This window comes from Cryptotermes secundus, unplaced genomic scaffold (assembly GCF_002891405.2).
Source record: "Cryptotermes secundus unplaced genomic scaffold, Csec_1.0 scaffold330, whole genome shotgun sequence".
NCBI lineage: Eukaryota > Metazoa > Arthropoda > Insecta > Blattodea > Kalotermitidae > Cryptotermes > Cryptotermes secundus.
The window spans coordinates 2326394-2341119 of record NW_019734317.1 but is presented as its reverse complement, the minus strand read 5'-3'; the positions used below and the strand labels follow the sequence as shown (position 1 = coordinate 2341119).

The following is a 14726-nucleotide window of genomic DNA, read 5'->3' as shown; positions in this document are numbered from 1 at the left end:
GACAAGAAGACGAGCAAGAAGACGTAAGAAGATGCTGGATGACCTTGGGGACAGAAGAGGATACTGTCATTTGAAGGAGAAAGCTCTAGATCGCATTAAGTGGAGGAATTGTTTTGGAAGAGACTGTGGACCTGTCGTCTTGACAGATTACTGATGATGATGAAGATGTACAGACTGGCTTTATAGGGCTATATCCTCTAAATACCCCACAAGAAGAAATTACACATGTCAAGAGAATGAGGTGGCCATAAACTACTACCTATATTCCTTCCACTAAATACTCTGTTTTTAAAGCCTGCATGAAATGCTCACTGGAATGGGAAGCTGCAAAATTCTGTTGGAAAAGTTCTGCTGCTGTTGTTGTTGTTGTTTCCATCAATTGTCTGAAAAACCGCTGCAGTATCTGAATATGTATCTCTCAGAACTAATGCTTTTCTTTAATATAAATGACCATAAGTTCTCCTCATACTGATTGAGGGAACACAAACCTGGAGTGTAACTGCATGTTACTGTTACTGTTACTTTGTGTTCACGTATTCACTCAAATATAGCCAAGCCTCAACTGAAAATTTTTAATGCAGGACCAGTGTTTATCAATGTGGACTGACAGGTGACACCAGTTACACAATTTAAGTCTGGTTGCTGGACTGACTGCAAAGAGTGCAACAATGGTATTGCAAGGCCACAGTTTCAACAAACTTGTAGTGGTACTCACAGTCCCTTCTGATAGTCCAGTTTCTTGTAAAAATCATTTAAGAGGCTTACTTGGTGAATGTTCAAGCTCAGTTCTGACATAGTCCAATCTCCCGTTTGTTAATAGATAACAATGACAGTTTTATTTCCTGTCAATTAATACACCTGTAGTTCTTATTTAATTGACAAGATTGAGTATTTGTTCTGTGGGCAATTTTAACTCCAGGACACTTTTTTTCTGAATTTCCTCTCACTCCTTCTACTGCTCTTACACTTCAGATAAGTAATATTATACTGTAGCATCCTGTTGCACTTTTCACTTAGTGTTAATTAGTTCTACAATCTTACAAGCGAAAATTTACTAAAACTTATTAAAAGCTAGACACGGAACATAATACAGCAAGAAGGAATACACACATACATCATACATTAAAACTAAGCATCAATGCAGAAAAACCACAGTTTCCTCAGTCACAACTGTTAACACCTCATGATGACCACTTTGGTTGAAACATGTCATAAAAAACTTTTAAAGTGACTAGCTTTTAATAAGTTTTAATACATTTTTGCACATTAGACTGTAGAACTAATTAACACTTCAGATAATATTTTAGTAAAAACATCTGACAATCTAGTGCAACCTTATCCATGATCTATACAAAAAAAATCTTGCACAACATTGAATCACACATGAATATTGCAAAGGAATATAATGTGTTGGAATTTCATCTGATTAACCTTCACTCTGTGATGTTGCTGCAGTCTCATTACTGTCATTATTGGCTGTGTAGGAAAGGTGGAAACTGACTGCAGTGACTGCTCAAAGTGGAAAGGCCATACACTATCACAGCGGTCAGATGATCACATTGACTTACACTCAGAAATAAAATGGCAAACTTCAGATTTACTCTAAGGAAACAATAAACTCCTAAGTGATGCATAATCAAGGACTGCAAAACTTAGTACTCTATAATGACCACCACATGATGAAATCTCTACATGTTCTAATTTGCATAGCAAACAATATGTACATTAGCACGTATGTCACTCCAAAAGTACTGCACAACATTTTTTTAAAAATTCAGTTTTATTCTACAGTTTTGATATTTGTAGGGTGCATATAAGGATCCTTCCCCTTTGTATTCAATTTTAATTCAACCCATTCCCACAAGTAGCACTGTCATAGCACTCCTTCAAAGTGGCTGCTGTGCATGATGTTCATCAAAAGCAACGTGCTGTGTTGCAAGAATGAGACAGTGAGAAACATTCATAAGAGATTGAAAAATGTGTATGGAGATTACGCTGTCGATCACCACACAGTTAGTCAGTGGGCACGCAGATTATCTGGTGAAAGCGGGCATGCCAATATTTGGGATTCTCCTCACACTGGCAGACCGCACACTGCACAAACACCTGACAATGTGCAGCATGTTAACAATATGGTTTTGGAGGACAGACATGTGACTGAAAGAAATGTCAGTCCAACTGGGAGTGCAAAATATTGAAAGAGTTGGGGTTGAATAAAGTTTGTGCAAGGTGGGTTCCAAGGGTGTTGACAGATGTCCACAAAGAAACCCGAAAAACTGTGTGCTGTAAACTCTTGGCACGGTATGAGAATGGTGAATATGACTTTCTTGCAAGAATTGTGACAGAAGATGAAACATGGCTGCACCTTTTGAACTACAAAGAAGCGGCAATCAGTGGAATGGCACCATGCGAACTCGCCCAAAAAAAGAAATTCAAATCTGCACCTTCAGCAGGAAAAGTTATGTCTACAAGTTTTTTTATTGAGAAGGGCTTTTGCTTGTGGATATCATGCCACAAGGAACCACTATTAATTCTGACACATATGTGGCAACCCTAAAGAAATTTCAAGCTCAACTAAGTTGTGCTCAACTGCATCGGCAGCAAGAGGATGTTTTGCTGTTGCATAACAATGCCCAACCACACGTCATTCAGAAAACCAAGGACGAGGTCACAAAACTTGGATGGACAACATTGCCCTGATATGGCACCCTCTGTTTACCATCTCTTTGGTAAACTGAAGGAATCCCTTCGCAGAACAAGATCTGAAGATGATGCCCTCATTACGGCTATTTCACGATTGCTCAGATGTGCTGGTCCAGAGTTTTACCGTGCTGGCATACATGCCCTAGTTCAAAGGTGGCGTAAGGCAGTTGAAAGGGTCGGAGATTATGTGGAGAAGTGATATTTTGTTCCTAAAGGGGATGTATCAACATACTGTATAAGTAGTAAATGTCTAGAATAAAAATTTATTTTTTAAAAAAATGTTGTGCATTACTTTTGGAGTGACCCTCGTATAAACAAGCCTGCCACAGGACCCTTTTCTGAGCCATCTCAACCCACTTTAATGCAATTAAAGCTAAAATTAACAGTGAAACAATCACTGTGAATGTGCCTACCTATCCACCTACATGGCATCACATCCCAGAAGACTAACGTTCACATTCACTACCATAGAAAACTCAAATCTCAGATCTGTCACTGTGATTCAATAAATGTTGCTAAAAATTATATTTGTACTGATGTCTGCTTGAGGAAAACATTTTTCTGTGAATTAAAAATTGTTACAATAAATCTCATTGTTATTGCAGCACATGCTTCTCCAATATAAAAAATATACTTTCGTGTTTAATCCATATAACAAATTATATTGTCTCATGTTCAATAATTCCTCAAGCACAAATTTATAAATACATTATTTAATGATAATCATACCATACAACATTTAGTGTACTCCAGGGTTATTATTCTTTCTAGGCATCCAACAGAAGGTAAATAAAGTATAATTGTCTGTTAACAAATTTTAGAGTCTAGGAAATGTCAAAACACTCAAAGAAAAGTAATTCCTAAATAAGTATTTTGTTCTGTCCTAAAGATTCAAGTAAATTCAAAATAATTCATTTAAGAATTTCATATTTATATATATATGTTTTAATAAATCATTCAAAATGTGGCAAAGTTAAAATATTTTGNTCCAATGATTGGGAACTTAGACTAGTATTTACTTTGTGACACGTTCTATATCCAACAGTTTGTACTTTCAACTCATGTATGGATCAACTGAACTTGAAATAAATATGAATATGAATATGAATATAAACGTCGTTCTTGTGAGCATGAAACTAGGTCCCTCACACTAAAGGAAGGACACAATTTGAGGGCTTTTGAAAACAAATAACTGAGAGCAATATTTGGGCCCAAGAGAAAGAAAGTTTTCTCTTACCTGGCAGCTAACAGCTGAATGAAGTTAAATTTTAAGAGTGGAAGTAACAGGAGGGTGGGGAAAATTATGTAATGAGAAGCTTCATGATTTGTACTCCACACCAGATATTACATGTATGAGGGTGATAAAATTAAAGATGATAGGATAGGAGGGATACTAGCACACATGGAGAAGACATACACTGCATAAAGAACTGTAGTCAGAAGACCTGATGAGAAGATATGAGACCTAGACAAGAACAGTGGAATAATATTAATACTGATTTTGAACAAATGCAATGTGAGTATTGGGATAAGGGCCAGTGGTGGGATCTTGTAAAAAAAGTAAAACAGGTTCCACACAAAAAGCAGATAATTTCTTAACTAGCTAAGGGATTAACAACTTCTTAAGAAGGACTCTGCTCCAAGTAATCAGTTGGTTTTTCTTACTGGTTAATTTTATCCTAATTAAAACACACACCTTATCACAACACACTGGTTCTGTTGGAATCTTCTCATGTCAGAGAAGCTGTTGTCTCCAATAGCAAAAATGTGAGGAGGAAGCTCTCCCAACTTGTGGTCCTTGTACAATGCAACCTCTTTGCTTGTGTAGATGGGTAGAACTTGGTATGGGTTAACAGCCACTAGGATTGACCCTGTGTATGTCTGAAATCATAAAATTACTGTTAATTTCTACTGTTAATATACTGTATGCAATTGGCACTCCTGCAAAAGTCAGCTTGTCTTCAAACATCTAATATGAATCCACATTATACACATATGAAGCCAGTTATTATATCATAAAATTTCTGAAGTTTCAAGAATGTGATTGTTCAGGCTGTGGTCTTCTGGGGAGTGACAGAGAGTAGTCTTGTAGGGGGATACTGACATTTCAAAGAAACATGTTGCCCGTATCTTCCAGGCTGAAGTGTGTACGGTGAGGAATCTGTTTGATTAAAGAGGCACTTTGTTCCAGAATATTGTTTTTAAATCAGTACAACATGTGACTTCCATGCACATGCTTTTGATATCATTTATGTATGGAAAGGATATCATTTGCCTTCCACTTTGTTTCCACTTGCATGCAAGTACACTGCTACAAGTGAGTGAGTGAGTAAGCAGGTAGTAAGTGTACAAATCTACTGTCTTTTAAATTTTAAGGGTTCGATTATGTTGAATAAAACTAAAAAAAAGAAAAACATTTCACTTTTAAAGAGGTTGGAGGAAATTATTCCATTTCCTCCTACACTTTACAAACACATAAATATCCTACCTCAAGGAGATTGCAATTCTATGACATTAAATTTCAACTAAATGTCCCATTCAATTTACTTAGATGAAAAAGTCTATTGTACATGTAAAGGTAGTTATCCTTGTGTCTAAGCATCCAGTGAAAGATATGTGGGAATAGAGATATAGCTCCATTCGCTCTTAGCCTTGGCACTAAATGGAGGTGAATGGTTAGCTTAATACTCTGGTCACTTCATCCTAGGGCAAGAGCCCTTTGTACATATTTGAATCTATTCACATACAAACTCAAGATGTTCTTAAGTGTTTACAGTCACTGAGTTACACAGGGAGGTTATTTGGCAGTTGTACATGGCACAGCTGTGAAGATAATGAGATTGTAGCAACATTATAAAGTGCAGGCTACTGGCCCACTTGCAGTATCTGAATCACACAATCTCAGATTGAGCTGTATATAACAAAAAACACAAGCCCCATAATCCTCATCACAAACACCAAACACCAACTTTCACAAAATGTATAAGTTGTGGATTTTCTATGCTCCAGTTTCTGTTGTACTGTGTGTTCATATGTCAATTCAAATAAAAGCATGTAGTCTGAAAAATATTTTGATGTGGGATCAAGCTGGCCAAGATTCTCTTTGTGTTGCATATATATGAATTTATAGCGGATCATCCAGTGTTACACATAAATTTTAAACAAAGTGTAAGAAAAATTTTGAAGACAGTTTTCTGGGGTTGAATACCAAACAGAAATAATATTCAGAATCTTGTCAGCAAAAATATAAGAACAAGCGACATGTCAACAGACAAGAATCTGAAATTTCAAAGTCTAGTATGGACACAAGAAAAGTTAAATAATATTAGAGTTTGGCTTAAACAATCATCTTGTGAACCTTTTGAACACCTTGAATGATAAATGAGAGGACATACAGAGAATGTGACAATGATAAACAATTACTGAAATTATAGCTTTATAAAACAGGTGAGTCTTGGTTTTATTTGGAAGGGCACTTAAACATATAAAACAACAAATGCTGCAGCATAGAATAACAAATTGTACACTAAGGTAGCACTCCAACACGTGGAAGTTCCTGAATATAAAGTGGGAGTGGTAATGACTACGCGTTGACATTTAGAGAGACAATATTTACATATGAGAATGAAGCAGACGTAAAACAAGTGGCTAAAAAATATGGGAAGTTCCTGAATATAAAGTGGGAGTGGTAATGACTACACTGTGAAATTTAGAGACAATATTTACATATGAGAATGAAGCAGACATAAAACAAGTGGCTAAAAAATATGGGAACAACAGCGTACCAAGAAAGAAGAAGCAACATACTATATAAAAATTAAACTAAAATATAAAAGAAACCTTTCAACAACAAAAAATAAAGGCGTAAAATAGGAGGTCTCAATTCTTGTATTGGACATAACTTAAAGAGAAAATATAATGCTGAATTCCAAAGTCTCACATTCATGCAAGACTGAAGTTAGATTTAGTCCAGTAGACAATAATCCACCATGGCAGTACTTCATAAACAGACAATCCATATATAAGACAGCGTGACTAAGATTCATTAGGGTGCCAACTCTGTGCAATGTGTTTCAGCTACCTTTCAGGTACTTTGGACAGTGGTTATCAACCTTTGTGAGACCGCGGCCCAGTAAATTCTGTTTTTATAAGATGAGGGCCCAGTATAATTGATGCCAGGGACCAGTATCAGGCTGCGGCCCAGTGGTTGAGAAACACTGATTTAGGATGTCTGTAATTTTCTGCAGGCAGTAACAGTTGCTGAATGTATGTGTTAACAAAAAACTGCTTTCAGGTAGTGACTTCATGAAAATATCTTAATTCCGGTATTTCACAGGACACAGTTTTTTACCCACTAACTTGGTTTATACAAGAAACGTTGTCACATACATAAATCAAGCCTTGGTTGTAACGATAGTGAAGATTTCTGAGAATGGTATATTCCTGCAAATCAGCCAACATAATCATGTCTTCTACACCACGTATGCTTGTTGTATGCATTGGTTTCAGCACTAGGTCTGCTGCAACCGTCGTTTCCTACAACAAAAAATCATCAAAGTAGAATATCAGTTGTGGACACTGTAATTTTGTAATGGGGTACTAGCTTGTGTTCTGAAGTGCACCAATTAATAAAAGTCTCACCTTCTATGAAACATGAAGGTTTTGTACCATGTTCACAAAAACCCACCACCACATCCTATTCTGAGTGAGATGAATCCAGTCCACTTACTTCTATTTCTTTTACAATCTATTTTAATACCAACCTCTCATTTAAATCTAGGTATACCAGGTGGTCTCTTCCCTTCCACTTTTCTCACAAAAATACTGCACACATTTCTTATTACCTTCATGCATACTATATCAAACCTGTCTCACTGTGCATAAATCTGAAAGCTACAATTGTTTGCATGATGTTATTTCCTAGATGTGTTATATAAGATTTGGTTGTGGATCTGGTTTGATCAAAATGTTAAATATTATTGTACTGTTGGAAGCAACAAATATTTCCAAGGTTTTGTTTTGTAGCAATTTTATCTAAAATTGTTTATAGTTCCACACTGGTCTAATTAAAATGTTAACCTTGTTTTGTTAACATGTAACATTACAGAAGCAAATGCTGTGAATGTTACTTGTATTATTACTGTAATTTTATTACAATTACTAACAACAAATTAAAAGTACTAGAGTATTTTACACCACTATACATTTCCCCCCCCCCGTGTCTCCACCTTATCGTGGTGAGGGGGTTTGAGTATGCCAAGGACCCTGAGAGCTATACCAGCGGTAGCGTAGCTACGGGCAGGGCCTCCCTTGCTGGACAGGTCAAAGGGTAGGCATCAGACGAAGAGAGACACCGAAAACTGATGCCGGAAGCAGCGTCATCAGCGGCGACTTGAAGCACAGAGAAAATGATGCTCGAGATGGTTCAAGTTCGTATAGCAACAGGCATGACCAGAGTGGTTTGAACGGCTGTTGTACTGCGATGTGGAAAGCAAATGGAAAAACTACCACATTATCACTTTTCCTGGATAGTCTCTTTCCAAAAACAGAAGATCGCATTAAGTGGAGAAACTGTTTTGGAAGAGACTGTGGACCTGTCGTCTGACAGATTACTGATGATGATGATGATACATATTTATATATGTTGTTTGTACATGCATTAGTGATGTTCATACATAACTGATTTTGTAAGATCTGAAGCTTTCATGGTGGCTAAAGTTAATAAAATCTTCTTTGACTATAGACTGTGTTAGTCGGTTAAATTTTACTGAAGTTTCAGGGGCCATCTCTGTCCTCATCATCAAGACTTGATATGACGTAAGATTCAGACTAACCCATCTATACACCAGCCCACAGTCCATGATTGGAACTAGCACTCCATTGTCTTGAAATCAATTCTGTAATACCTTTTATTAACAGTATATAACACACATACCTCACCACTATCATCCTGGATTCTAATACTTTTGCCCTGTGTGGCAAGTATTTTGACTCCAATTGGAACATCAAATTCATCATTGCTATTTACATTCAGCCAGACATAACCTCCCTGTAAAAGGAAAAGAATTAGTTTAAGACAAAAGTTAAGCATCATCCATGAGTGCTGAGTGTGGGTGCATGTAAAGTAATGTAATGACACGTNGGTATATCTTGCTATAGCTATTGAATATACATGTGGAGGGTCTTGGGTACATGATAGGGTATATCAGACTTGGTAGTAGTACTGAATAATTATCACACACAATTATTTGTTAAATATCTTTATTAATTACTAGGAGCTTCATTTAGCTTACTTACAGTCCAATTATAACATCTACTAATAAAATACAAAAATATTTCAAGACATTCTTCTAAACAAGCATCTCTCATCTACATGATAGCTAATGATACAGACTACTCTTGAGAGTTAGTACTGCCCGCAATTTGCATGTCTACACTCACCATTTCACACAGCCAAATTATGATTTTATGGCATAAACAGTGCAAATAATTACTGAACTGTACTGTTACTGATAGTGTTTTCCTCCCAAAACATGCCTGACAGTAATATTATGCTTGGTTTTAGGTCAAAACACAATGACAAGAAGATGTTTGCATTTTGACAAGTCTGTCGATAAGCACTGTTTGAAAAATACACTGACTATAGTAGTTTGAAAACTTCTCTCTTACAATAAGAAACAAAAAATAAAATATGTACAGGTACAGTAACAATAGAAAACAGACACCGATGATACCAGTGAACATTACAGCAGAGTGATAAACACTCTGCTTCCTGTTCAAAATGTCTCAGGTTTCAATCAGAATCTAGATACTGGAGATCTGTTGTGGTTTTATTCAGTTCCTGCATGGATTATATCTTGAAATAGGCTACAACTACTTTACTTCACATCCTTTGAAATAATCCTCAATAATCCTGTTGTCTGATGATATGAAATAAATAAAGCATTGTTAGATAAACCAATGATACCAACTTCATAAAACCAAACCAAACATTGTGGCATAATAGTTAACACTAAAATGTGAATGTGGTAGTTTCTTGGTTTCAGCCTTGTCTGAAGACCAGGTATTTTAAATTAAAGTTCTGCAATTTCACCCAATTTTTCCATCTAGTGCAAAAGTTAGGACTGTGACAAGCTGTATCTCCACTCCCCTTATCTTCATGGCATGGTTCTTCATTCAGCACAAGGGCAACTATACCTTTAACTTCATCTTGCAAGGAAACTATCAAAATGGTACCTAAAAATTAACTATGTCCATGTCTTTTCACATCTATATAACCTCTGCAGTAGGTACGGTGTCAACAAATAAACTAAGAAAAGAACAACATATTTCACAATCATAATTTAACACTGTAACCTCTTTCTCAAACCATGTTTTCTGCACTTTCTGCCCTGGTAACATTAATGCTAGATATAACAACACACATAAAACATGATATTGAGTACTTACTGAAACTATTGCCTGAGACATTTTGTGGAATTTTATCTTATTCTCAGTTTTAAATTGGTTTAAGACAAAACATTGCAATTATTTCCACTTGGAAAGAAACACCATTCACAGAATTAAATGAGACAGCATATATGACACCACTTTCTCAATAAAATAAAACACTTTTGACACCTTCAGAAATTTATCTAGAAATATTGCTATGACGTCTTTATCACTTACTGTTTGCACTTCACTATTATCACATTCCATATCAAGCTGATAGCTTTGTAAATCATTATCACTATCACATCCTCTAGCTGCATGGAACACACCCACAGTCAATCAGCAGAAAACAGCTTTTTATGTATAGTAGATAGGGTTGCTACCCAGCCAGTTTGCTTTCTTCATTATTCTCACCTGTTCTGTGGCTAACATTTATTTGTTTTTAATTTTATTCAACAATGCCTTCACTACTGTAGAGCTCATAAGGGTGTCAAGTGAGAGGATGATTGTGAATAATGAATTGAAAAGAATGTGGTCATGCCTAATTTTAGTGCATTATCCAAGCATTTTCTGGGAAGGAAATGGAGAAAATGAGAACAGAAGATAAAGTTATGGCCTACTAACATATTTCATCAAGCATGAATTCAAAGAGATATAAGAGAATTATTAAAATAAAATGGTGGAGAGCAGTCTATAGAAATATTATACTCATACTTCCCCACTGTATAAGCTTCATATTACTGTGGTCTGTTTTACTGAAGTCATCAAAGTCAATACAAATTATGTTTCAAGATCCCATTTTAAATTTTCTAAAATCCAGTATTTTCATGGAGGAAAAATATCCCATCTTATGTAGTGCTAAAATTACAAAGTAATCTGGTTTCAAAAGAGAAATGTCACTCTGTAATTTAGACATATTAATGGGATTACAAAATAATGCAAAATAACACTTGTCATGTAGTATGCTTAAACAAGATTGAAAAGTGTGTAATCCATAATGTAGCATACAAATTTCCCAGAAGTGCATTTCACAGCTTACTAAGTTTACTTGCTGCTGCTTTACAAATCATATTTCACCAAATACAGAATATACTAGATAAAACAAGCAAACTTCATAATTCAACAGAATAATAATGAATTTTGACTTTTAACAAAGTCTATGTAGATGGTTCATGGGATCTATGGAGAAGTCCATTACTGGCCTTATGTGTGGTATGCTTTGTAATCTGTAAATATGGCCATGATTTTAAGTGATTAGACATGGGGTTTGGATTGGTAATTGGATTTAGTGAACACTTAGAACTCGTAGCTACAAAGAATTCTGGAGCTACTGCTAACTCACATATTTTACAATTCAATACAGCACACACTAAATCTCCTCAGTTTGTTTTCACTAGTGGCTGTATGGTAATAAATCCCAGCAATGTCCTCTTCTGCTCATGTCCTTACTGACTGGTGACTGTCTCACTCCTAGTCCATGACTCTTGACTAAGTTGTCCAATTTGTGCTTGCCACATAGCTTTGGGGAAAATCCAATATGAAAAATCGTTTTCAACAGTTCCCTGTTGTGGCATCACGTGTTCATTGTGGTGGAAATGTGTTTATTGGCAGTACCCCAGCAACGACCATCTCTTTTGGCTCTACTATTCTGGTCTCTCAGCTGCCATGTCACTATATAACCAAAATTTGAAATTGCTGACTAACATTACATAAATATCTCTCATTTCAAATTTCACCCAAACAGTTTATAATATATGAGTATATGAGAAAGTCTATTTTCAGTCTAATGTAATGTAGGCTTTGTTATGGATTAATATGGTTCAAATTTGAATTACCCAACAAATTTTAGTTAAAATCTCCAATATCAAATTTCAAGAAAACCTGTGAAAGGGTTTATGGGATACATACTTACGTCTATTTATGGCCTTCTGTAATCAGTCAATACGGTTTAAAATCAAAAGGGAAAACTAACATTATATACATATCTCTAACATTGAATTTCACTCAAATTTGATAAACTGTTTATGACAGATATGAAATAATTTATGACCTCATGCCAATATGGCTAAAAATCAAAATGGCCAAACACTGCTACGTAAAGATCTGTCATATAAAATTTCACCAAACTCTGATTAATGGTTTATGATATATCTGAGAAATCTAACTTATGGTCTCCTGTAAAATACAATTTATCAATCAGTGTGGCCAAAAACTGGATATACTGAACTACTTTTAATAAGCGTCCTCCATACCAAATTAAGAAAAGTTCCAGTGGTTTAAGCATTGACAGTAGGTCACAAACATGACCTACACATAAGGCATTACTAAGAATGTTGGCACAAGCAGGAATGCTTCTGACCTGTATTAGGGAGGTGCCAAATTAAAACCTTGGCTGGGCAACTGAATATTCTGAGATTTTTCATGGTTTCACCAGACTTTCCAGACAAATGACAGATAGTGTCTTGAATTAGGCAATGACCACTTCCTTCTGCATTCTTTCCAATTCATTATTGACTATCATCCAATATTCAATGTCAAAACAATCTGCATTACTAACAGCCTTAAACAATCTACAAATATATTAACAAAAACACAAAGTTCTTCTTTTACTTTATAAAAAACTCCTCATAAAAGTGTATTTGACTTTAATTGTATGTATAATTATAATACATTCTGATAGAATACTTCATCGTGCAACAGCTCTGCCAGGAAGTGATGACACTGAAATAACTATGGGTGTTTATTCATGCTCCATTTTAATGTAATCTTTTAATTAATTTATTGCATCTCACATGCAAACCAAACATTATGGTGTACAAGCAGTCACATTTCCTTCATACATGCAAACTACTTTTTGGACTCTTGAGGCAAGTTTTCCTGACTGAACCTTATGCAGTCATCCTAAGCTCCAGGTAAATGATATGGCAGTATCTTCAAAATGACTGTAGAAATGAATAATCCACTGGATTATATATACTTTTGCATCCCTCATAGAATTTATGTTCATTTATTGCAAATACTAAATCCAAAGCTGATATTAGTTCAGTAGCACAAATAATAGACTGTAGTAATCCATAAATTTTATTTCTGACAAACATTATCTTACTACAATTAATAAATAACTCTATGAAACAAAATCCTGCTTTAGAAGCTGATGATCGCTCAGCTAGTCAAGAAATTGACCACCTTTCATTTAATCCAGAGATTCATCACTATGTTCAAAACAGCCTTCCTGAGCCATATGAACTTGGTCCATATCCTCAAAACCATTTTTTTTTAATTTCCACTTCAACATTATCCTCCCGCTTACCCTTAGGTCCCAAGTGGTGTCTTTCCTTTTGGTTTTACAACAAACTTTTGTATGCACTTCCTATCTTCTTTGTGCGTCTTTGAGAATACAATTTTGAGTTGTTAGGATCATTCTCAATTATCTAAACTTTGCCACATTTTCAAAGTATTTAGAAGGTATCTTTATTTCAAAGTTTTGCCCTGCATTTTGTTGATGAAACATAAACACATCCTAGTTTTCTCTGCATTTACTTCTCGACCAATCTCTTAACTAATAAATGTTTGTGTTTTTCTTATGGTATTTATATTTCCACTCAGTAAATTAATATCAGCATAGACCAGAAGGTGATGTGTTCAATTCAATTCTGATTCCTCCTGATTTTTTTCCCCTTCTAAAGCAAAGCTGATAAACCAGCTGTGACAAAACATCTTCTTGTTTCTGAATAGGAATTAGATTGGCTCAACAGAAATAATAAAAGTATTGAGATGTTTGGTTGGAAAACCTAACAGAAAGGATGTGGGATTTGATTTAATTTGGGGTTTCATGATGGTAGTGCTGAAGTACTGGGTTCCTTAACAAGAACATATATTCTAAACAAATGACTAATTATTAACTACTGGGAAAAATCATATACTTCAGAGCCTGCAGCAATTTAACATACTGAACGAAATTAGTTAGTTGTGAGCTAGTCACCATGTGTCTAGAGTCTAGCAATATGAACAATGTGTAAGTATGAAGCAGTCTTGCATCTACTATCAAAAACAAACTTTTCGGCTTCTTTAATTTTGTAAGATTTGAGGTTTTCATGGCAGTGACTATGAAGAAAGCAGTCTTCTGGGATGTGGCAGTGTAGATATTGTGTTAACCGACGTTTCAGAGGAACGTCGGTTAACACAATAGCTACACAGCACCACATCCCTGAAGACTGCTTTCTTCTTTAATTTTGTTAGCACATAAAGAGCATGACAGGAAGCCTAAATTAAATACATACAACATTTTACACATATTTCTGTGTCCCACATCGCCATAAGGGAAGGGTAAAACATTTTCTTTCAACGTCGCTGCTCATTTCAACAACCTGTCACAGCCACACATATTATACCATCCTCAGTTCTATTCCCAAAACATAACCTGTAATAAAGAACTGAACCCCATGAAGCAAAGTATTTCATCAGAAACTAAGAGTCATTTAAATCATTATTAAGAGATTCTTATTTTCTATGGAACCTAAAAGTTCAGTATAAAAGTAAGTTGAAGTCCACAACAACATAACCTATTTATTCAAGATCAATTTTCACAGTAC

General features: G+C 35.4%; 1 protein-coding gene across 1 annotated transcript in view; it reads right to left on the bottom strand.

Moving 5' to 3' along the window:
• The window catches only part of LOC111868545 (myosin-VIIa), a 94485-nt gene that overhangs the window by 72821 nt on the left and 6938 nt on the right, over positions 1–14726 (bottom strand). Inside the window, exons 2-4 of the mRNA XM_023859272.2 lie at positions 8639–8752; positions 7093–7239; positions 4400–4584 (exon numbers count right to left, since the gene is read on the bottom strand). Of these exons, the coding sequence (XP_023715040.2) occupies positions 4400–4584; positions 7093–7239; positions 8639–8752 (446 nt within the window). The remainder of the gene's footprint in view (positions 1–4399; positions 4585–7092; positions 7240–8638; positions 8753–14726) is intronic.